The sequence below is a fragment of the Neolamprologus multifasciatus genome, unplaced genomic scaffold (assembly GCF_963576455.1).
Source record: "Neolamprologus multifasciatus unplaced genomic scaffold, fNeoMul1.2 scaffold_14, whole genome shotgun sequence".
Classification (NCBI taxonomy): domain Eukaryota; kingdom Metazoa; phylum Chordata; class Actinopteri; order Cichliformes; family Cichlidae; genus Neolamprologus; species Neolamprologus multifasciatus.
Genome location: NW_028181987.1, coordinates 1 through 22,953, shown reverse-complemented (window position 1 = coordinate 22,953; position 22,953 = coordinate 1). Strand labels below are relative to the sequence as shown.

General features: G+C 43.6%; 1 protein-coding gene and 1 long non-coding RNA gene across 3 annotated transcripts in view; one reads left to right on the top strand and one right to left on the bottom strand.

Moving 5' to 3' along the window:
• LOC146490325 (zinc finger protein 277-like) overlaps positions 1-22,730 on the top strand; it is a 175,512-nt gene extending 152,782 nt beyond the window's left edge. Inside the window, exons 1-11 of one of the 2 annotated variants that reach the window (XM_085153318.1) lie at positions 17,144-17,306; positions 18,789-19,002; positions 19,271-19,359; positions 19,473-19,555; positions 19,789-19,880; positions 20,600-20,710; positions 20,789-20,921; positions 21,046-21,113; positions 21,361-21,457; positions 22,406-22,448; positions 22,533-22,730. In XM_085153318.1, the coding sequence (XP_085009444.1) occupies positions 17,279-17,306; positions 18,789-19,002; positions 19,271-19,359; positions 19,473-19,555; positions 19,789-19,880; positions 20,600-20,710; positions 20,789-20,921; positions 21,046-21,113; positions 21,361-21,457; positions 22,406-22,448; positions 22,533-22,711 (1,137 nt within the window). In that variant the 5' untranslated portion in view covers positions 17,144-17,278 and the 3' untranslated portion in view covers positions 22,712-22,730. Of the gene's footprint in view, positions 1-17,143; positions 17,307-18,788; positions 19,003-19,270; positions 19,360-19,472; positions 19,556-19,788; positions 19,881-20,599; positions 20,711-20,788; positions 20,922-21,045; positions 21,114-21,360; positions 21,458-22,405; positions 22,449-22,532 lie in introns of those variants that run through there. The other variant, XM_085153317.1, reaches the window with a different exon arrangement.
• LOC146490326 (uncharacterized) lies at positions 20,614-22,539 on the bottom strand. Its single transcript, XR_014872824.1, has 2 exons — positions 21,565-22,539; positions 20,614-21,122 (listed from the first exon to the last, which is right to left on the bottom strand). It is a non-coding gene; the product is annotated as an uncharacterized LOC146490326 (long non-coding RNA).
• Positions 22,731-22,953: the final 223 nt, after the last annotated feature.

Sequence of the window (22,953 nt, the reverse complement as noted above, 5' to 3'; positions counted from 1 at the left end):
CAATCGACCTTGGAATGATGATTGCGAAAAGACTTATTCTAAAGGAATGGAAGTCCGCTGCTCCTCCCTCCTTCAGTGTCTGGCTCAATGACATGTTATCAGTCATTCAACTGGAAAAAGTTTGATACCTGCAAACACCTGCAGCAAATGTTTTCTCAAAATCCTGGACTCCGTTTTGTACTCACCTTGAGAAAGCTCACGTTGTATAAACATGTACCATGGCACTGCAAATTCCCTGTTTATTACATATTCATGACATTTAATTCATTATGGATACTGGTAGTTTCTCATTTTAATGTTTTCTTTCTTTTGTCTTTCCCTATTGATTATTATTATTGTGTTATTTCTTGTCCTATCATCTCAGCGCCTGAGCTGTATTTGTTTGTTGAGGGGTTTTCTATGCTGAAAAAATTAAAATAAGATATTGAAAAAAAAAAAAAAGCAGTTGTCATCCTCAGTAAGCTGGGGGGGGGGGGGGGGGGACTAAATAATAATAAAATAATAATAAAACATGGGTAAAAGTCATTGTTGATGCTCCATAAAGAGATGATCAGTGCAGAAAATTCATGTCAAATATTCAGTTTTAAGTCAAATTTATTAATTCAGGAAGATCTTTGATCAACATGTATTTTGTAGACATGAGAACAAATTATATGCTGCGTAAAAATCAGACACAAAACGAGCCGACGTGAAACTGAGTCACATGAGTGTGGATCACAAAACAAACAAACATACAGGCCTGTGGTTGTTGTTGTTTATTAAAAGGCCTCGGCACTGTTAAACACACACTGGTGTAAATGTTAATGAAGTCGTGAATCCTCAAGATGGTATTGTCAGCATAAACAGTGCAGATGTTGTACGCAGGAGGAAGAAGTCCTTTCTTCAGCTAAAAGTGATGCAGAGGTGAAGGCGACTGGGGGGGGGGGGGGGGGGGGGGAGGAAGAGCTAACATCAGCTTCAAAACTGACTTTGCAGAATGAAGCTGGACAATATTTACTGTTGGGAACATTGGAAAAACTAAGGCACCTATTAGAGAACCACTGCAAACTTTAATGAACTTGACGAATATATGGAGGCCCAGTGTAGCTCACAGTGTGACCACAGGCTGAAGGTCGACTCCTCTGCACCTACAAATATGCTATTTAATAGTCCCCCAAAAACCTGTTTGATAAATATGTAATACTTTGATTCCTTAATATATTCTTAATCAGTGGTTAGCAGATTGGATCCTGACACGATCAATACAGTTAATAAACTGAGTTCATGTGCAGAGTGAATAACAGGGGGCCTAACGTTGATCCCTGTGGGACTCCTTTATCAGAGATGATATAATCACACAATCAGAACTGTTTTCACTGTTTAAGAAAAGTTGCTTCTCAGTAGCATCTACTTTTTTGTTCCACGTGTGCACAATATAAAAGCTCTTGAACTGTAGATGACTGGTTATTAGAGATTTAAAATGAGCTCAACCAAATAGAAGAGAAATGTTACAGAACAGAATTGTGATGATTGCAGAACGTTGGAGACGAACTGCAGTTTGTGCAGAGTGAATAACAGGGGGCCTAATGTTGATCCCTGTGGGACTCCTTAAAATGAAGCTAATCTTAGAGGATGATTTCTCTGCTCCCTTTAAACCGATTATCATCATCTTCACACAAACCATTTCTACCTTTTTATATAAAGTTTGATCTTTTGTCCTTACAGGTCGGGGTACAGGTTTGCTCCTCGTATGATCTCGTAAACGTCAGTGTGATCATCCTGATTCTTCTTGTGTGGTTTTACGACAAACAGCCGTCGTCTCCCTTCTGATTAAACTTGTTGACGCTTCTAATGTTCATTTTCTCCTTTTTCCATTTAATAATAGATCTGCGTCTCCTTGGAACTTTTACCATAAACGAGAAGGAACACTCATCTGTTTGTAACAGTCACCGTCCCCCTGCTAATCTGATTGGCTCTGAAGGCAGACGTCACTGATTGGATTACATTACTCTCCTCTTCCTCCACCAGCTGTCTGATTGGTTGTGCAGCTGTTAGCTGGGCCCATATTGCTGTCGGCTTTAAGAATCGCAGGTGGTGAATTTGAGCGTTTGGTGAACAGGCGCAGAGCTCCTCTGCAGATCAGCGCGAACCAGTAAAGCTGGAGAGGCCAGAGCAGGGCCGTCCCCAGGTTACACTGCCATGGGGCCACCAGGGGCACCCGGTACATCGGCATCGATGTATACCTGAAACACAAGGCAGGGGGCGCTGTGATCAAAGTTACACTGACATTTTAATACTTTTTTTAAATCAAACATTCATGTTGAAGACGAATACTTAAAACTGTAAAACATCGAGAACTATTTTGAATGTTTCTGCTTGTGTCAGGTCATCATGGAGTTTTATATCTCTGAGGCCCCTCTGCTGGCTTCCTAAAGTTAGTCTGAACTCTGAATCCTGCAAAGCTGCGATGAGATGTGGCTCAGACATTCATGAACAACTCGAAGTCAGTTCAAACGCAAAAGAGCAAATTTTAATACAAGAATAATTACACGACAGCGATTAGTAAATGAAGTAGAGTTCAGTTTCTCTGCAGTGATGGGTCGGTCGCGAACGAAATGGCTCTTAGAGCCGAATCTTTGACGTAAACGACGCAAGCCGTTTTTTTTTTCTTTCTCTCTCTCTCACACTTTTTTCTGCACGTGAGCCTTGTGCTTTGCACTGAGCAGAGGGGGGGGGGGGGGGGGGGGAGGTGGGGGGGGGCGGTAGTTACACTCAGTAGCACAGGAACAGAGCGGGAGGGAGAGAGAGAGAGAGCCAGGGACAACAACGTCACATTAGAAAGGTATAGTAATCATCCACAACTATTTTCAGTTGCAGATGATAAAGGATTCAGAAAGTTTATTCATGCAGGTCCATATGACAGAGAATGTGCATCTTCTTTTTGTTTTTATATTTTAATTTATATTTAATTGTGTTGTGGTTTGCAGTGTTTTGTGTTGTTTCACTTTAAATTTGTAAAAGGAAAAAGCTGAAAATTTAAACAGTTAAAAGTTCAAATGTGAATAGTTGGTTTTTGTATTATATGATTTATTTATTACATTTTATGTGGAATAAATAAAGTATAATTACGGTGGCCCCTAGAGACAAAACACGTAAAAAAGACAACAGAAGTGCTCCAGGATGCTAGGGGGCAGTGTTGAGCTTTTGTTACCTAGTGGCTACACAATCCAGCAAGTACCAACGACCGGATTTGGTGTGTGGTAGTAACAGGTAAATGAACATTTTTTTAATTATTTGAATATATATGAGTGCTTGTGTATAAATACACAAACAATACACACATGCTTTCAATTGTCTAATTTAAGTGATCTAGTAGCTCTGTTTTGAAGTTCAGTTCATGCTAGAAATGTGTTTTGGAGTTTGTACGTGTTTTGTCTCTAGGGGCCACCGTATATATTTATATATAAACATATAAAAATAAAACCACTTTTTTTTTTACATTAGTAATTCCTTTTGTGCATAATTTTATATTATTGTTAATAATAAATTAATTAAAGCAACAAAACAACCTGAAGAGCCGAAAGAGCCGGCTCTCTAAAAAGAGTCACCATTTGTGAGGGAATGTCTGTTGCAGCTATATGAGGTTCTGTCTGGACTTTGAATGTAAGAAGTTAAAGAGCATTCTCCCCCCCCCCCCCCACCTCGTGATGCTTAATCGACGTAATCAACTTAGTAGCAGCAGGAGAGAGAGAGAGAGAGAGGGAGAGACAATCTGTTGTTAAGCTTAACACGGGAATGCTTTACAAACATTCAGAGATGAACTTACACGCTTGCTTTACTTCTCTCTGGGATCACATTTCAGAGATGAAATGCTGGTTTGGTAGCCAGGCTACAAATACACACAGCCGCTCTATCACGTGACCACACTGCTGCGACGTGCTACGGTTATGAGCCGAGTTACGCCGTGTTGCAAGTTTTGTGAGGAGCTTTTGTGATATTTAATGGATCGATTACATTTTTTATTTCTCTCCGATATCCGATCCAGTAATTTACGTCAGTATCGGACCGATACGTAACATCAGATCGGTCCATCTCTAGTAGGCGGTAGGGTAAAGTGCCCAAGGACACAACGACCAGGACAGAGAGCAGGGGGATCGAACTGACAACCTTCCGGTTACAGATGAGCTTCCCAATCCCCACGGCCGTCCCCCGAGACGGCGCTGTTTCGCCTCCGTCGTCACATCTTCTCTGCGTGATGGAGCTTTAACCTGCAGGTGTGGACGCCACGCCCACGTCTGGTCATCCCAGTTTTTGGCATATTGGTGAAACTCTCCCTCTCTAAGATGTTTTTTTTATACCTGATCATGTGACGGACCTGCAAACTGTTCCTCCAGCTGTTTCTGTTTACTGGTGGTTCCGGTAACAACCACACCCTCTCTGACATCACAGAGATCGTAGTGCAGAAAAAACTGACAAACTGAGAGTTCAAGCAGCAGGATTACTGTACAAACTGCAGGCTCATCGTTACGAACTCTGGTCATGTTTAACATGAAGAGCCACCTCAGGGCCGGAGATACAATTGTCTTCATATTTATATCTATATCAGGGACGATCGTTAGTCTGAAAGCTCCAGTGAATCTATGGCTACGTTCACACTGCAGGCAAAAGCGCATCAAATCCGACTTCTTTGACCCTCTGCAACCCATCTATCCCATCATGGTGTGACAGTGTGAACGGCACAAATCCGATATTTTCAAATCTGATCTGGGTCACTTTCGTATGTGCAGTTTTCAGGGTTTTTATTGTTTTTCAGCGTTATTTTGTTATCGTTTTTATCGTCAACTTGGTTTTCCTAGGTCTTTTCACATGTGTTATGAATAAATCTTCTGTTTTTTCGGTACCGGTACTAGTTTTATTGTATTTGTATTGTTTTATTTATCTGCGACACCTTAAAGGCCGGTGCGTGAAAATATTGTCGGGCATAAACCGGTCCGTGGCGCCAAAAAGGTTGGGGACCGCTGGTTTAAAGGATCAACCTGATGACGGGGAAAATACAAAGCTGCTGCCTGCTCAGGTCGCACAGAGGCTTGTGTTTTATTAAATTTAAGAGTTTATTATTCAGCAGAATAACTCACGCGTCTCTGGAGGAGAGCTGATTATACTTCAGAAAAGCAGAAAGAGTTTTAAAAGACTCGAACGGCTTCGTCAAAAGGCTGCTGATGGACAACTGAGCGGTCTCAGCTGAGCGCGCTGCAGTCGGGATCAAATACAGCACGAGTACAATCACCTCCTGCCTGAGAAAAGAAGAGCAGCCGAGGAATTAGACATGAAGGAAGCAGGCCCGCTTCAAATGAGGAATTACTCGTACCAATCAGAGTTTTAAAGCAGCCATAGCTCTTTTATGATGAGGGCCTGAATTCTCCTTCAGGGCTTAATTAAAAGTGGAATGTAGAAGCCATTATCACACCGAGTGGCTGGTCCTTAAACCACCATTCCCACGTCTCCACAGTGTTGTTCAGAGGAACCACAGATGAGAGGTTATAATATTACAGATGAAGAGCAGTCACAGGGCACAGTTTGGTTAAAGGCTCGATGCAATAATTGAATAATAATCATTTATTTTGTGTTGCTTTTCAAAGTTGCCTCATGTAGGCTGTTACAACAAAAGAGAGTTATAAATTAAAATATATAAAGCAGCAAAAATAGGATAATAATAATGCAGCTTTTATGCTCCTTATATCTGGAACAAACTCCCAGAAAGCCTCAGATCAGCTGAAACACTCAGTTTATTTAAATCCAGGTTGAAGACTCATCTGTTCTCAGCTGCATTTGAATAAAACACCAAATCTGCACTTTTAAGCTTAAATTTCAAAAAATTACATTTTAACTACTGATTTTATCTACTGTTCTGTTTATCTACTGTTTTATATACTGTTTTGTTTGTTTGTTAATTAGTTTGTTTGTTTGTTTGCTTGTTTTAATCAATTTTAAATCATGCTTTTTATTTGTTTTTGTTTCTAATATATCTGCAAAGCACTTTGAATCACCTTGCTGTTGAATTGTGCTATACAAATAAACTTGCCTTGCCTTGCCTTTTCATAGAAGATGAAAAGTCATGAAAGTTGTTTTATGAGCTCTGAGTTTGAATCAGTGATTTGTTGATTCCTGACCGACATGTTCAGTGTTTGATGGGGCCAAGCTGTCGCTCTGTAGTCTTTATTCCACTTTGTTTGATATAAACTTCGGACTTTGACCCAGTGATTTTGGGTTTGGGGGCTTCTGTTTAATCACTAGTTTGCTCATGGTTTCCATGAAGTTGACTGTTCCTGAGCTAATCTGAAGGCCACATGAAGTTTGAAAGTCTGTAGCGAATGACAGGAAGTTGGTGACCTCTGCATCTCAGCATCTCCTGACGATTTACGTGGCCTACAGCTTCATGGCCGGGTTGCTGTTGTTCCCAGTCTCTTCCAATTTCCCACTAACAGCTGACTGTGGAATATTTAGTAGTGAGGACATTTCCTGACTGAACGTGTTGCACAGGTGGTGTCCTATCATGGTACCACACTGGAATTCACTGAGCTCCTGACAGCGAGTCATTCTTTCACAATCGTTTGTAGAAGCAGTCTGCAACCTTAGCTGCTTGACTTTATACACATGGAGGTGAATGGAACACCTGAATTTAATGAAAACAGTCTTTGTGTTTTTAGTTGGTTTAGCCTCTTGAGTGGCATCTTGTTGTGTCTATTTGGTCTGTAAGTCTGACGTCATTAGCCATTTCCGGATCCAAACTCCACTTCAGGTCCCAAAGCCGAACGAACACTGCGGCATCACTGAGAGTTACAAACTGTCTAAATTCTTTCATCTTTAATAAAATCAGTATTGCTGCTTTACCAGGTGTAACAATTAAGTTTAACATCCAGGCATCCATGAAAACAGATTTATGAAGTTTAGTTAGAAGTTAGCAGGAAGTTAGCTCGCTAGCTTCCATCTAAGCATGATATAGCATGTTCTGACTGAGAGATTTCTGAATAAATTCAAACATACAGCTCTGCTGTCACTTCCAACATGAATGAAGACAGAAAACTAAACAGCAGTGACGTTTGTGGGGTTACTGAAGTTGGGCTAGCTGGTATATAATGATGTGCTACGTGATCGCTAGCGACACAGCTATGTTAGCATAACATTAGCACAGTGAAGCTGGAGGATGAACGCTAACTTTTTTCCACTTGATAAAAGTTAACGTGAGGGTTCCCGATGGTTTTGGGCTTTTTTAAGGGGCTTGTTCAGATTAAATAGAACAAGATGAAAATCATATGTTAAAAACACAACAGCCTTAGCAAACACAGAGTAGTTCAGACCTGGCAGCAGGGTTCATATGTCACACTTAAAGAGCAGATGGGCTGCTGAGTGTTTCTTCTTCACTTACTATGTGTTTATACATCACTAATACAGATTGTGAATGAGATGTCATATATCTTATTGTTTGAACAGAGTGAGTAATTAGCAGACAGAGATAAGTTCAGTATGTCAGAATTTGGTAACTGCAGTGTGAGGAACAGAGAAATGCAACCATCTCCAGGCCTTAACTCAAGGTTAGAGATAAGAAATGGAAAACGAAGAGAAGAAAACTAAATGTCAGCTTGTAAATGGATAATTCAGCCTGACTGCAATCAGCTGTTCCCTCCAAACCTCACTGAGCTCAGCTGCTGAAGCTAATCAGTCACCTCAGAGGGCAACTCCAGGCACCAAACTTTGACTCTTGTTGCCTCAGCAGCTGGAAACAATTATGCAACCAATTACAGGAACTCTGAGCAACAAATCAACAACTGTTCAATAATTTCAGTCTGCATATGGAGAGCAGCCTGTACATAATCTATATTAGTGTATTGGGTGTGGGTTGATGGGGGCATTTGGTGTGTTTTTGCTCTCTCCTTTCCACAAACACTGATATTTTCTGGATTTATCAGCTGCCCTGCACCTGAGAGGGTGATCGGAGAAGTCGGCCAAGTGTAGATGCCAGCGATCAAAGGCGCTCCCGCTGTGAACGTTTGTTGGAATGTGTGTTTAATAAGATGATGGCGGATGCACAGCAGAGAAACTGTCTCAAACTGGGTAAAGACTTGGAAAGACGCTATGATCAGAAGAAGATCCAACATGGAAGGCTGCACAGAGCATCTTTTGGACAGACATGAATACAGGTGTACATTTTGCCCTTTGGTGTGCCTTGAAATTATGCAAATTGTTTCCCCTACACCTTGTGTACTACCATTGCAACATGGCTGAGAGAAATTGGAAGATATCCAGTGTTCACAGGTAGAGCTTAAAGGTAATCTGTCATCGTTATCTGACAAAATCAGCGAGTCATCCACAAGCCACAGGATCCTGTATTTCAAATCCCAGAGCATCTTTCTGGATTTACTTACCCTGACATTGGTGGTCAAGTTAAGCAGTCACACAAAGCCAGTTACAAACTCAGTTAACTCAGGCTTTCCCCACTTTCCTGGTGTTATACCTAAAACAACTATAAACTGCCACAGTCAGAAAACTCTTGCTCCACCTACTGAGCACCCACCTAACCTAATGTGACCGCATGGTGGCCCAACACAACCCAATTTTCGACATCTACCAACACTTTACAACAACACAGTAGATTAACAAAGCCGGAACATTTACGGAGCATAATATATTATATTACAACATAAAAAAACCCTTCAACACAGCCCGTCATGGTGAAGAGGGAGCTGAGAGTAAAAGCGAAGCTCTCAATTTAACGGTCGATCTACTTCCCTACCCTCAGCTATGGTCACGAGCTGTGGGTAGTGACCGAAAGAACGAGATCGCGGATACAAGCGGCAGAAATCAGCTTCCTCCGAAGAGCGGCTGGCCTCTCCCTTAGAGGATAAGGAGATTGGCCATCCAGGAGGGGCTCAGAGTAGAGCGGCTGCTCCTCCACATTGAAAGGAGCCAGTTGAGGTGGTTTGATAAGGGCGTCTGACAAGGATGCCCCCTGGGTCAGGTGTTCTAGGCATGAACCAGGACACGCTGGAGAGATTATATCTCTCGGCTGGGAACGCCTTGGTGTTCCTGCGGACAAGCTGGAGGAGGTGGCTAGGGAGAGGGAGGTCTGGGCCTCTCTGTCTCTGACCCCGGATACGCGAAAGAAGATGGATGGATAAAATAATCCAGATCAAAAGTTACAAACAACATGAATTAAAGATCATAACAATGCATGCACTCATTTACTCACAGCCAGGCAGACCTCCAGTACAGTAAAGAAAACTGTTACACAAAACAAGAAAAACAAAGTAAAACATGAAGTAACCAAAATGTCATGTTCCTGGGTCTGTTGACCCAGCGTTTTAAGTTTTAGTTTATTTGGATGTTTATGTTTAAGTTCATTAGATTAGCGAAGTTCATTTGGTTATTAGACTCCTTGTGTTTTCTTCCCCTGTATTTAAGTTTCCCTCACCCTTTGTGTTTCATGCTGCGTGTCTTATGTTATCAAGTTTGTATTATCATGTCTGTCTCATGTTTCCTGTTTTATTTTGAAGGAGTCGTGTGTTCTTTGTATTTAGTTTCACTTCCCTTGTCCTGTCATTAGGCTCATGTCAGTCAGCTGTTCCTCCATGTGTTCCCACTTCCCCGAATCACCTCCTGTGTATTTAAGTCCTCTGTTTTCAGTGTGTCATGGTCAGGTCGTCTGTTGTCCACGCCATGTTTCCCATGCCATGCTTCAAAGTTTCTTGTCTAGGTTTTTCTTATTGTTTGTTTAGATTTCCCAGTTTATGTTTGTGTTAATTTTGCTTCAGTTTGCCCTTTGTTTGTACCTTTTTTACCAGCCATATTAAACGGCTCGCTTTTTGTTAACATTTCAAGTTCTGTTCCATGTTCCTTGGAGTCTGTGTTTTGGGTCCTTTTGTCAACCCCTACAGTCCGCCCTCGCCAGACAGTGACAAAACGACCTGAGTGTGTGTGTGTGAGCTGGATAAAGAGCAGAGGAAGAAGAGCCCTTGTGGCTGTTGTGACTCTGATCCGTGTGGGTGACTCAGCTCGCATCATGACGTCTTCTGAGGTTCTCGGGCTCCAAACACGAGGAACGGTGTAGGTGCCGAGCAGGCGGTTGCTATGCAACAATTCATCGCCAGCAGCATCCAGGTTGGACCCGAGTGGAGAGCAGCAGTCAGGCGGAGGGGGTGGTGTGTTCTTTGAAAAGCCGGAGGAAAGCAGCGTTTCTGCAGCGAGCTGTCAGTAGATTTGATTATGTGGAAGCTTAATGCAGAGGATCGGACCAGAGCAGCTGCAAACAGAGATACGGTGCAGATAAATCTGGAAGACCGGGATGGAGGATGTGTAAAAACAGGCAAAATGGGGCCTGGATGAACAGAGTGACACTAATTTGAAGCTTGCAACAGGCTGATGTAAGACAGGTACAGTGAGAGGCAGCGCAGTGTTTACGCTTTACAGTGAAGGGATGAAGATGCAGAGTCTGTAAATATTTACCCATCAGCTCTTCTCGATATGAAGCCAACCTCACATCAGCTGTGACAGTCGGACCAATTAAACACAAGTGTTTTATGGTTACATCTTTTAAAAATCACCTTGTTCATTTAAACTCCTGTCACAGAACAAAAAGGAATTGCATCATGGGTAATGTAGGTAATGAATAAATAAAGTACTTCCTGTTCTGCTGCACTGATTGTGATCGTCTTTGTCGAATCGTCACAGGAGAATTATTTTAGCAGAAAGTTCAAAGATCCGGGCAGTCGGGAGTTTTTCTACATTCACAATTTCCAGTTGTGGTGAGAAGAAATCTTCAAATTTCACTCAGTAAAACTGAAGCTCGGACTTCTTGGATGTTCTGTTGGTAACTTTACAGCAGTCTTATTATTGATCACATGATGTCATTAAAATGCTCCAGAAGCATAAACATGGTCCTGAGGTCCAGGTCAGGTGAAGCTGAGCAGACAGCTCTCGCCTGTGTCACCATCCACCTGTCACTCAAATAGGCCACACCCCTAGTAATGCAACATTTAATCCTTAATACAATTCAAACGGGCGACCAGTGTTGGTCAAGTTACTTGAAAAAAGTAATCAGTAACTAATTACTGATTACTTCCCCAAAAAAGTAATCAAGTTACTTTACTGATTACTTATTTTCAAAAGTAATTAATTACTTAGTTACTTTTTAAAAACACGATTTACAACCTGAATAGGTGATAAAGTGATAGATCTTCAGTCCAATTCTACTTTTTCTGAATAATCATCATACAAAATGTAATCAAATGGAAAAGTCTCTTTTTAAAACTTGTTTTATTAGTTTTAATCTTTTAACTTTATGCATCAAGCAAACATTTAATTATCTGCAACATTCTCTGACTGGAAGAAATTAGTTTAACATTTAAACCTATTTTCTGCACATTCCAGCACATAAAATAAAATATTTTGTGTGTTTACACTCAGTCTTTCAAATAGATGCAAGGTAAAACACAGCAGAAAATAAATAAAGTCAAGACTAGCGGTCCTGTTGCTCTATTTTCACCTGTAAAGCAGGAAGTGGGGTAGGCGGAGGGTTACCCTGGTGCAGGTGTGCAGCGGTCAGTGGAAGAATCCGCGAGTTTCTCTGTGAGTTTCCCATTACGTCGTAGCTACTCGGTGCTTGTTTGGAAGTTTAGGGGTTTTTTTTCGCTGTAAAAGAAGTTTTCTTCCACGCACAACGGACACTAATGTTTTTGTCACTTTTTATGGAATCAAACTCAAAGTAAGGTCAGTACTTCCACGCTTTAAACGCTGCACGCTCATACTCTCTCTGCACTCGATATATGATCCATTGTTGATCTGCACACAGCTGTTGTCACGAACGTCGCACTCGCTTACGTCACCGTCATGAGACATTCTCGCAAAAAATCACGGTTTTAGTAACGCACTTATAAAAACATTGTTGTTGCTACAGTTGCTATGAGGGACGAAAGGATCCATTAAAGGCGGACATTTTAACATTTTAACATGGGAGTCTGTGGGGACTGCCTCACCGCTGGAGCCTCTGGTGGACGTTGGAGGAACTGCAGCATGTAAATACTGTGTTTGATAAATATTTGATTGTTTTACAGATATTCTCAGGCAGTCCTAACACTCCAGCTGCATTATGTCACGCTAAACTTAAAATAAGACGGCAATCTCCTGACAACAAGACAACACAGCTGGTTGCTCAGTGATTGGATTGAACTATTTGTTGCTTTTAGTGACTGACTGTGAGCGCTTTCTTGTGTTGATAAAGGTCCAGGTGACCACTTTTATTCTGAAGGTGATTTCACAGATCACCTGGTGGGAGTCTCCAGAATAATCCCCCCCCCCCCCCCCCCCCCCCCTGCCCCAGAGCTTCCAGACAGACTCAGGGATGACACTGGGATGCAGTGATTCAGTTTAGAAACAGTCAGGCTCACTTGGTTTGCTGCTGTGTGGATATTTTAGCACTCTGAGCTTCGGCGTGGACGTCCAGGCCTCCAAACGTGCTTTTGCTTCACCTGAAGCATCAGGAACCCTGTGCTCTTTGAGTTACAGCGTTCAGGCTTGGAGGGAGAAAAAAAAGAAGATTGATGCGGCTCGTGTTGAAGTCACGGTCTAAATCAGAAATCCTCATCATATCCAGGCTGACCGAGGCCGCCTCGCCTCGCTTCTCTCCAGGGTTTAATTAGAGCCCCCGGGCTCGGTGTGAATAATGCAGCACCTGAACGCACCTGAGCGGCCTGCTCGAGCAGAACGAGGAGCCGCAGGGAGGCCGAGAGAGCACCACCTCCAGAGGGAGAGAGAGGGCGGCGAAAGGGTTTGAAAGAGTAACATCATAACATCTGAAGGTTTTCATGTCACTCTAATGATGTCCTGACAGAACCACGAGAGGCATCAGAAACATCTGTGTCACACCTGTCCATCACTACATCTGTGTTAGTGGCACTGCTGGAAAAATCCAGATTGCTTTGATTATTGTTTGCACTAACACTGCAAGCATCAGACTAAATCATACTTATTATTTATGACCCCACAGTACCATATCACCCTATCAGAGCACTTCGCTCTCGCTCTGCAGGCCTACTTGTTGTTCCTAGAGTATTTAAAGTAGGATGGGAGGCAGAGCCTTCAGTTTTCAGGCCCCTCTTCTGTGGAACCAGCTTCCAGTTTGGATTCAGGAGACAGACACTATCTCTACTTTTAAGATTAGGCTTCAAACTTTCCTTTTTGCTAAAGCATATAGTTAGGGCTGGACCAGGTGATCCTGAATCCTCCCTTAGTTATGCTGCAATAGATGTAGGCTGCCGGGGATTCCCATGATGCACTGGGTGTTTCTTCTTCAGTCACCTTTCTCACTCACTATGTGTTAACAGACCTCTCTGTATTGAATCATATCTGTTATTAATCTCTGTCTCTCTATGTCTTTATCCTGTCTTCCTTCTCTCACCCCAACCAATCACAGCAGATGGCCCCGCCCCTCCCTGAGCCTGGTTTTTCCTTCCCACTGTCACCAAAGTGCTTGCTCACATGTTGTTGGAGTTTCTCTTTGTTCTCGTTATTATCATAAGGTTCTTACTCTCCAATATAAAGTACCTGGAGGCAACTGTTGTTGGGATTTTTTGCTGTATAAATAAAAGTGAACTGGGTTGAATGTAATTTGGTTGAACAGGAAATTCACATCATGGATCTGCAGCGGCCGTGTGATGACGTCATGTCAACATGGACCAACACCTCTGAGTTTCCAGAAACTTTTTAAATTTGTGCCACAAATAATTAAAGCAGAAGAGACTCAGCTTCACTGTCATTCAGCCATTTGACATGATATCAATGAAACACAGATTCGGGGTCCACGAGCATTTATGACTCTTATATGATATGTGTTTGTTTCTGCTGCTGTTCCCGTGTCTATGATGTTGGAGACCTCACCTGCCATAACCACGCCACCATCACTTTACCTACCTGTTGCTGCTGCATCACCATCCACTCTACCCCCAGTGGCTGCTACACCACCATCATTTCCACTGCCTGCAGCTGCCACACCATCTTCACCATCAGTTCAACTGTTGGCAGCTGCGGCGCTGCCGGAGGGACCAGCACAGCCTGCGTGTCACAAACCACCTGCAGTGCTTCGCCATGGGCCATCGGAGCTCTTACGTGGCTGGACCTACTACAAGGCTGTCATCAGATCACTGGCCGGCCACCAGAACTGCTATGCCACAGCTGCCAGACCTGTGGCAGGCCGCTCGAGCTGTTTTCCTGCCGTCACCGTCCATCGGGCCAAAACTGTGGGACGCCACCGTCAGAACTGCGGTTGGTTTTTTCAGTTTTTTGGGGACTGTTTTGACGCCGCTGCTGGACGTGCGGTCGGACTTTGAAACTGTTGGGATTAGGGGCTCTGTTTGCTCGAGGATTTTGTTTTTGCATGGAGAGTGCGGAGACTTGGGAAAAGGCACGACACAGGAGTCGAGGGAGCGCACTGGAGATTTATTGTGTGTTACATTTACTTCACTATAAATCAACACACTGTTTACTGCAGAGTCCAGCATTTAGGTCCTTTCTCCCGCATCCCCACAGTCTGCCACAGTCATGCCACAGCATGCTGCCAACAACGAGTAAAACATTACAAATAACTACAATTAATAGAACAAGAAATTCTCAGAAATAAGTACTAAAATATGCAAAAGCATAAATAACAATCACAAATATATAATATTTATATAAATATAATAGTTCTTCTTTATTTTAATGACTATTTACAGATTTTCACTGGAGGCATCAAAACTATGGATGAACACATGGAATTAAACCGTCGGCCTTCTCTCAGCGAGCTTCATGGTCACCTGACATGGTTTCACTTCACAGGTGTATTAACTCCAAAGCTGGAATCCTGGAATTTCTTGCCTTCTGAATCTGGTTGGGACTAGAAGTCAGGTTGATACACAGCAGGGCTGCACGATATTAGGAAAACCTGCGATGTGCGATAACTGTGATCAATATTGCGATAACAATATGACTTGCGATCGATTATTAAAACCCGCCCCTAGTCTTGCCGCATGTTTCGTACATTTGTGGAATGGCGACATGGGAAAAGTAGTTTCGTGGGGAGATGCGGTTTCTCTTTATGTATCAGACTGGTGACGCCCTCTCTGCTAACTGTATTTATAGGCATCATGTCTCTGTCAAAAAATGTGTAACGGCCTCTGTTATTTCTTTGTAGCGCTTCGACGTTTTCTCATAAGGAGTTCCACTTGAAAAACTCTGATACAGAGACGGCTGTTGGGCTGCGGCGCTCTTTGTCTTAACATTAGCAACATTAGCTAGCCCTGTCTTTCTGGAACTCTTCAAACTGTTCTCTGTGGTTGTTGAAGATGATGGTGGAGTCGTGTTTCCTCTGGTGGTTGCCACGAGTGTTCGGCAAGTGTTGCAGAGCACCTGTGTTTGGAGAACGTCATCTTTACCAAATCCAAAGTACCTCCAAATAAGCGAGGTACTATTTTTTTAGCCACGAGTTCATAGTCAGTAGCGTTCTCGTCATGCGTCTCGCTCTCAGCCATTACAACTCCGACTCGTTGCTGCAGCGTTGTTCGCTCCCCACCTACATAGGAGGCGGGCCTCTAATCCATTTGATTGGTTAATGCCGTGAAGGGCTCTATTCGACTGGTCCAATGTGTAAAGGGGTTTCTTTGATTGGCAAATTCTTTAAAACACGTGTGTAAACATTTTAAGGTACCAAATTATCGCAGTTTACGCCGTCTTTTGCAACGGGCCCATCGCACAGGCTGATGTTGCGATGACAATAAATTTTAAATTTATTGTGCAGGCCTAGCACACAGCTGACAGCTCTATTTGGCAAGAACCAATCAGCGAAGGAAACAACAGTCAGTCAATCCAGGAAATTGCAAAAACTTCACAAAAACCATAAAGCGCTACGAAGAAACTGGCTCACACGAGGACTGCCCCAGGAAAGCAAGACCCAGAGTCCCCTCTGCTGCTGAGGATACATTCATCCACCAGCCAAGTTAACAGCTACTCAGATCAGAGCGCAGATAAATGCCACATAGAGCTCCGGTAACAGACACACTCGACATCAGCTGTTCAGAGGAGACTGTGTGAATCAGGCCTTTATGGTCAAATAGCAAGCAGAGGAGATTCGTTTGGGCCAAGAAACACAAGGAATGGACATTAGACCATCTGTGCTTTGGTGTGATGAGTCCAAATTTGAGATCTTTGGTTCCACAAAGGTGAACGATGGTCTCTACATGCATGGTTCCCACCATGAAGCATGGAGAAGGAGTGTCTGGTAGTGTGTGCGCCAGTGAACATGAACTTTTAAAACTCAAAAGATTTTTTTATATACTGGTCCAAAGTGTTTGTGAAATACTTTGTTTTTTATGCTGGACTAAAAAACAAAGACTGACTCTGAGCACTTTTCGGTGACTACAGAGTCATAATAACGTGTCATATATGAGATTATCACCATGGCATGACATCACATCATGTATGTATTTGCAATATTAAAAAAAACAGCTGACAGTGTGTTTTCATATTTTCATTCTGTGCTTAAAGGGAGAAAGGTTTATTATTTATGCAGTATTGCTGTCATTGCTTTTATCTATAGTTTTTTTTGTTTTGAGAATAACAGCACCAAACCTGAGAGTGAGTCAGACTGCAGGATGAACACCGAGCTGTTTGTGCCCCCCAGTGGTCTTTGACTAAACGTGCTTCCACTGAATTCCCGAATCCAAGCTGGATGATGAGCTGTGTGTCATCAGCAGCCACTCCACCTTAAAACTGACTTCACGTGGGTCATTTATTTAAGAATTTGCACCATATCCAGCCTTCTTGTGCCCCCCTGTACAGAAACTCAAATGTTATTTTCAGACCAACCTTACACCTGTACACATGGTACACATTCACAAATAACGTTTCATTTAAAAAATTGTAATAGAGTGGAGGACACATATGCTAATGTAATGTTAATAAATGGGGATTTATGAACACTAAACTTTCATGTTCAGAGAACACTCTCAGGTATATCTTGAGGATCTGAGTGTTCATGTGATTTATATTATTTGCTATATATATATGCAACAACGTCCAATGTTACATGTTAGTCAACTTCATTCACATTAATTAACCTTCAGCTTTCGAAACTTAAGTTTTTATATTTCCTTGAACCACTTGAATGCACCTTTTCTAATTCGTGTTTTACCGGGGGTCCGCGAAGGCGCTTCGTTGGCATTTTACGGCCTGCGATTGGTTCGATTTGTGTTATTTGTACCACGTGACACCAGACATGGCCGCCAGTGAGCCGAGTAAAGACGGTAAGTGTGACTTTTTAAACGTGTCCGCGGCTTTAATGCTGATATCTGGTGGTCTGCGTGCAAAGGTTTGGGTGTCGGTGACTCTCCGAGTCTGTGGGAATTCACAATGAGCAGAAAAAAGGCTAAAAAAATCTGAAAAGCAGGCGGGAACCCGCCCGGCTAAGCTAGCAGGCTAGGAAATAGCTGGGCTGCTAACTCTGATTATCCCTTAAGGACCCACAGTGACACTGGTGTCACTGCCCCTTTACACTTAGAGACTTGGTTATATATGATTCATTTGATATAAGACCCCCGTAATTTTCATGAAAGTAGAAATAGGTCTGGGCTCTTACAGCAATCTCTATAGCTGTGTCCCATTTCAGGGTCTGCACGCTTGAAGTACGCGTACTACGTACGGTGCGTACTATAAGTACGAGAAGTGCGGAAGTGAGAGGCTTGTGAAATGGGACGCTCTAGCCCTTCGTTGCGCTGTTCAGGTTGCCTAGCAACCAGGATACTAACCGCGAGGAACGTTACATACAGCTTTGTTTGACAGAAATGAAGGAGAAAAATGTTTTGTCATGACATCACTTTGATTAGTTGAGTATCTGAGGCTGAGACCACGGGACTGTAAAACATGATTGTTGGGATTCATTTCTGTACTGACCAGTCATTTAAGATTAGTTAGTAAATAACAATTAGCTCTTGTTGTTCATGAGACTAAAATCATCTCACTGTGGTAATGTAAATATATTATGGCCAATATTATATTATTGTCAGATTATTATGATATATATATGCTTTAAAACCAAGTAAACACTGAAAGTACAAACATCACTAATGTCACACAACTTTGCCGACATGTGGCCAATAGTAATGTTTTAATGTTCTTCGTTATTAAACATTCGCACATGATTAAGTGACGTCACGTTCAGTACTTACTTTTGACAGTTCACTCTTGGCCGCTCCCTTCTGTCGTATTTTGCGGCAAAATTATCCACACCCACCGTCGCGCTATGAATTGTGGGATATATGGGACCACGAAGCGTGCACCGGACCACGCTTGATATTTGGAGAAATCGACGGCGCATTTGGAGTATGCATTTCAAGTACACTTCGAATTGGGACAGCCGTCGTCGCGTGGCGGTGACGTAACCGCACTTAAAATGCGTACTTCAAGCGTGCAGACCCTGAAATGGGACACAGCATATATTCAGTCAGTACACTCAGTCTGACAGCTGTGAAGTTTATTCAGGATTTAACAGCGTGTAAAGTCTGAGCTCGATTAATGAGTTAATTAATTATTTTTTTTTAAACTTTTAGACCATAGTTTTGTCCCCACGGTGATGAAAATAATTGTATTCAGACAGATTTTTGTAGATCAGACGGAAATGCTTCTTCATGCCAGGCTGTACATTCTCGCTTCCACTTGGTTTTGACTCACCTGGTCTGGAGTAGAGTGTGTGTGGTATATAAGGTGTAGTCTCTCTTCTGCTTTCTCAGGTAAGGACAGCATTCTGGAGCCGCTGTGTTTCCCCGATCAGCCGGCTGACACCTCCAGCCCTCCCGGTGTTCAATGTCCCGGCTCCGAGCCGCTGGTCTGCCTGTTCTGCTCTGAGTCCGTCCCACCGCCGCGGAAAGACGTCCTCCTCAGACACCTGCTGATGGAGCACAAGCTTGTCATCGCCGACGTCAAACTCATCGCAGACGTCCCAAAGTACGAGCCACACATGCTCCGGCTCACTCGTTTAACTCTCGGGAACACGTTTGGATGTTTTTAGCATTTGGAACTCGATCATTTCACCAAAGACTTAATGTGATTATTTGGGGTGATGGGGGAAACCCTTACCTTACAAGTATAAATATATACAACAAGTCCAGCATGTCCACGCCTGTTAGTGTGCTGCTTTTATGAACCGTGACGAAGTGTTTCTGTGCGCCTGGATACCTGGCTGCGGTTTTTACTGACGAGTTTCCTCCATCAGGTACTTGCTGTACTGGAAGGGCAGATTCCTCGAGCAGCCAGTCACAGATTTCTGCAGCGTCATCAAAACCAACTCCACGGGCCCAGTCGGTGAGTTCACTCAAACCCACAGAGGACCTGACCTTTCAAAGTGAACCACGTACACTTCCTCCAGCTCTGATTAATGACTCATTAAAAACTCGTCTTCCTCGCTGACCTGACAGAGAAGCAGGAGGACTACTTCCTGCTGTGTGACGTCCTTCCAGAAGACCGAGTCCTCCGAGAGAAGCTGCAGCAGAAACGACTGGTGAGGAGACGTGACACTCGGAGCATCCTGAGTGAATCTTGTGCTGCTGGAAGTTTCGTTTCTTTTAAACTTTATTTTGAGGTCTGAAAATCAGGAAAAATCAGAAAAATTGCAGATTTGAGTGATGATTTTACACACTTTGTGTCGTTGTAACCTCTGCACTTTAAATATCTGAGCACTCTGAGGTAGTTTTCTGAAGAATTCCTCTGAGCTCTTCTTCTGTGCTCCCACAGGAGGAGGTCCTGGAGCAGCAGCAGAAGGAGCGAGATGACAGCAGCTTCCATCGTCTCTGCATGTTCTGCAGCGAAGAGTTCACGGGGAACAGGTAAAGCGCCGCAGGATTCCCATCAGTCCTGGAAACCTCACGTGTGTTAGATTAAAGCAGACAGAAGGTAAAGCTTCCTGAAATCATGTGACTAAAAGCTTCTTTGCTTCCTGTAGTCATCCTCTTATGATCCCAAAAAGCTGCTTTGACGCATAATTCCATAAACATCATTCAGTGACATGTCTGAGCCTGAACCAAGAAGCTGATCTGAGACCAGTGCAGCTCCTCATCCTTCTTCCTCTTCTGCTAAGGGTCAGGTCTCAGACCTGTGCAGGTGTGCACTGGTTCATGAATGGCATGAAGGTGTGACTGGCTCCTCAATTTCAATTTTCAATTTTATTTATATAGCGCCAAATCACAACAAAAGTCGCCTCAAGGCGCTTCATAGATACAGAGAAAAACCCAACAATCATATGACCCCCTATGAGCAGCACTTTGGCGACAGTGGGAAGGAAAAACTCCCTTTAACAGGAAGAAACCTCCAGCAGAACCAGGCTCAGGGAGGGGCGGGGCCATCTGCTGTGATTGGTTGGGGTGAGAGAAGGAAGACAGGATAAAGACATGCTGTGGAAGAGAGACAGAGATTAATAACAGATATGATCTTGTCCAAATGGGAACTTGTGGATGAAGCCCAAAGGACTGCAGCGCAGTGCTAACAGTGATGATGTCAGCTGATGTTTTCTTTTGTTTATAAAAATGGCTCCATGTGCTGTTTCCAGGTCGTCTCTGCTGAACCACATGGCCAGAGAGCATTCCTTCAGCATCGGACTGCCGGACAACATCGTCTACTGCAGCGAGTTCCTCGACACGCTGCAGGACAAACTGGACAGGTACGCTAATCGTTGCTTTTTACTCACAGCGTTAAGTTTTGTTTCGCGCGCCTTTTCATTTTGCTCCCCTCGCTTCAGTCTGCAGTGTCTGTACTGCGAGAAAACATTTCGAGACAAAACCACGCTGAAGGATCACATGAGGAAAAAAGCTCACCGCCGCATCAACGCCAAAAACCACGAGTACGACCGCTTCTACGTCATCAACTACCTGGTAAAAGCCAGCGACGCGCTCGCCACACGCTTCCACGTCAGGATAAACGAAGCAGTTCTGTAGAAGCAAACACACGACCTTAATGTATTGTTCTGATTTTAAAGCGTCCTTCCTGTCCTGTCAGGAACTGGGAAAAACGTGGGAGGAGGTGCAAAGCGAAGATGACCGTGAGCTGGCGGATGATGAGGATGAGTAAGTATCCTCGTGTAGCTCTGTGAGGACGGCATTAACTAAAGTGTCCTGATTCGTATCATACAGACTGCTCTGTGTCGTGTTAAAGGCAAAAACCGGGCCGGGCTGCACTTGCGTGTAATACCAGTTTCTACCACCAGATGGTGCAGTTAGTGCATGGATGCAAAAGTTTAAATCGAGTCCATTTCCTCCTCCTCCTCTGATCCTGTGTGAACGTCTGCTCGTGTCATCTCCGTATCGTCCGCAGTGATTGGTCGGACTGGCAGGCTCATCCGGTCTCTGCAGTGTGTCTGTTCTGTGAACACCAATCGGAGACGTTGGAGCAGATCTACGCGCATATGAAGGTACGGGAACGTAGAGGTTTCAGAGAAGGAAAATATCGTTTTCTGCTTTTCTTCCCTGAAACGATTCTGCAAAGGATTCTGGGAGAACGGAGACAGTGCACACTAACAGAAAACGATCTGCTTCCTGAGGTCTCTGCAAACATGTGAATCCATCGTTAGCACAAAACATGGATTTTACTTAAAAAGTGCCCTCACACACAGATGGACCGAAGCTGAAGAGCTTTTAAAATGAAGCGCCTTTTATTTTGAAAAGTTTCCAAATAAATACATGACTAAAAATAAAAATGTTTCCTCGTCGTTGGGCCTGTGTTTCCACATGCCCGCTAGTTTAGAGACTTATTCATCATGAAGAAAACAAGACATAACGGAACATCTTCAACCAGTTTTTCACTCGCTAACGAGGGAAGTTTTTGGTCAAGGAGCAGCTCTTGGAGCCCACGCTCCTGTCTCAGGTAAAAATCCTTCAAAGAGCAGCTTCCCCGTAGCTATTTATTGACATGACAGTTACAATACGTGTGTGTGTGTGTGTGTGACCCCCTGCTGACCAAAAGCATCATAAAAGCAGGAAGCAACAACAGAAGAAGCAGATCTGTCAGGATGCATCTGCAATAAAAGCTCCAGCACAGAGAGGCTGGAGAGGTCAGAGACAAAGTCTCGATCCTATAGACTGAACTCAGACCGTACAAATTTAAGAAACACAATGACAACATTCAACAATTAGACTGAACACTCGTGAACAATAAATCAAATCTAGGATTTGACGTCGACTGCAGTCAGATTTTTGTCGTCGATTAAACGTTCTGGTTTAAAGTTAGAACCAGTTTCCCAAACGTGACTTTCTGCTCACGAGTGACGAGTTCACCTGAGAGGCAGAAACGTTTCTCTCTGCTTTATGGTTTTGTCGCGTGCGTGACCCTGACATCCTTCTGTTTTGTGATTATTTTGCAGGAGGCTCACGGCTTCGACCTCCACCTCCTTAAGACCGAGCTCAGTGAGTGACATCTCCGTGGTAACCGAGCGCAGTCTTCTTCTATTTCTTCCTTCTGAGTGTTTCTAATGTTCTGTCCTCCCTCAGACCTCAAGTTCTACCAGCAGGTCAAACTGGTGAACTTCATCCGGCGGCAGATCCATCAGAGCCGCTGCTACGGCTGCACGCGGACGTTCGACTGCCGGGCGGACGCCCTGCGTCACATCGCGGCTGAAGGTCACGTGATGAAACTGCCAGAGATGTCCGCCTGGGACCAGCCGCAGTAGGTTTAAAAGCGCCTGTGATCCGCAGTTAACCAATGAGAGCGCGGGCTTTAAAGCTGGCGTACAGCAGCTGATGAACGTGGTCAACGCCACAGCTGTTTACAGTATTTTTATCAGCTGATGAAAACGGCGTCCCTTTTTAAGTTGGGACTAATTTGAGCCTCAGCGCTAAACTTCGTCTCGCTCTGCAGGTATCACTTCCCCACATACGAGAACGACGCTCTCCTGTGCACGCTCTCTGACAG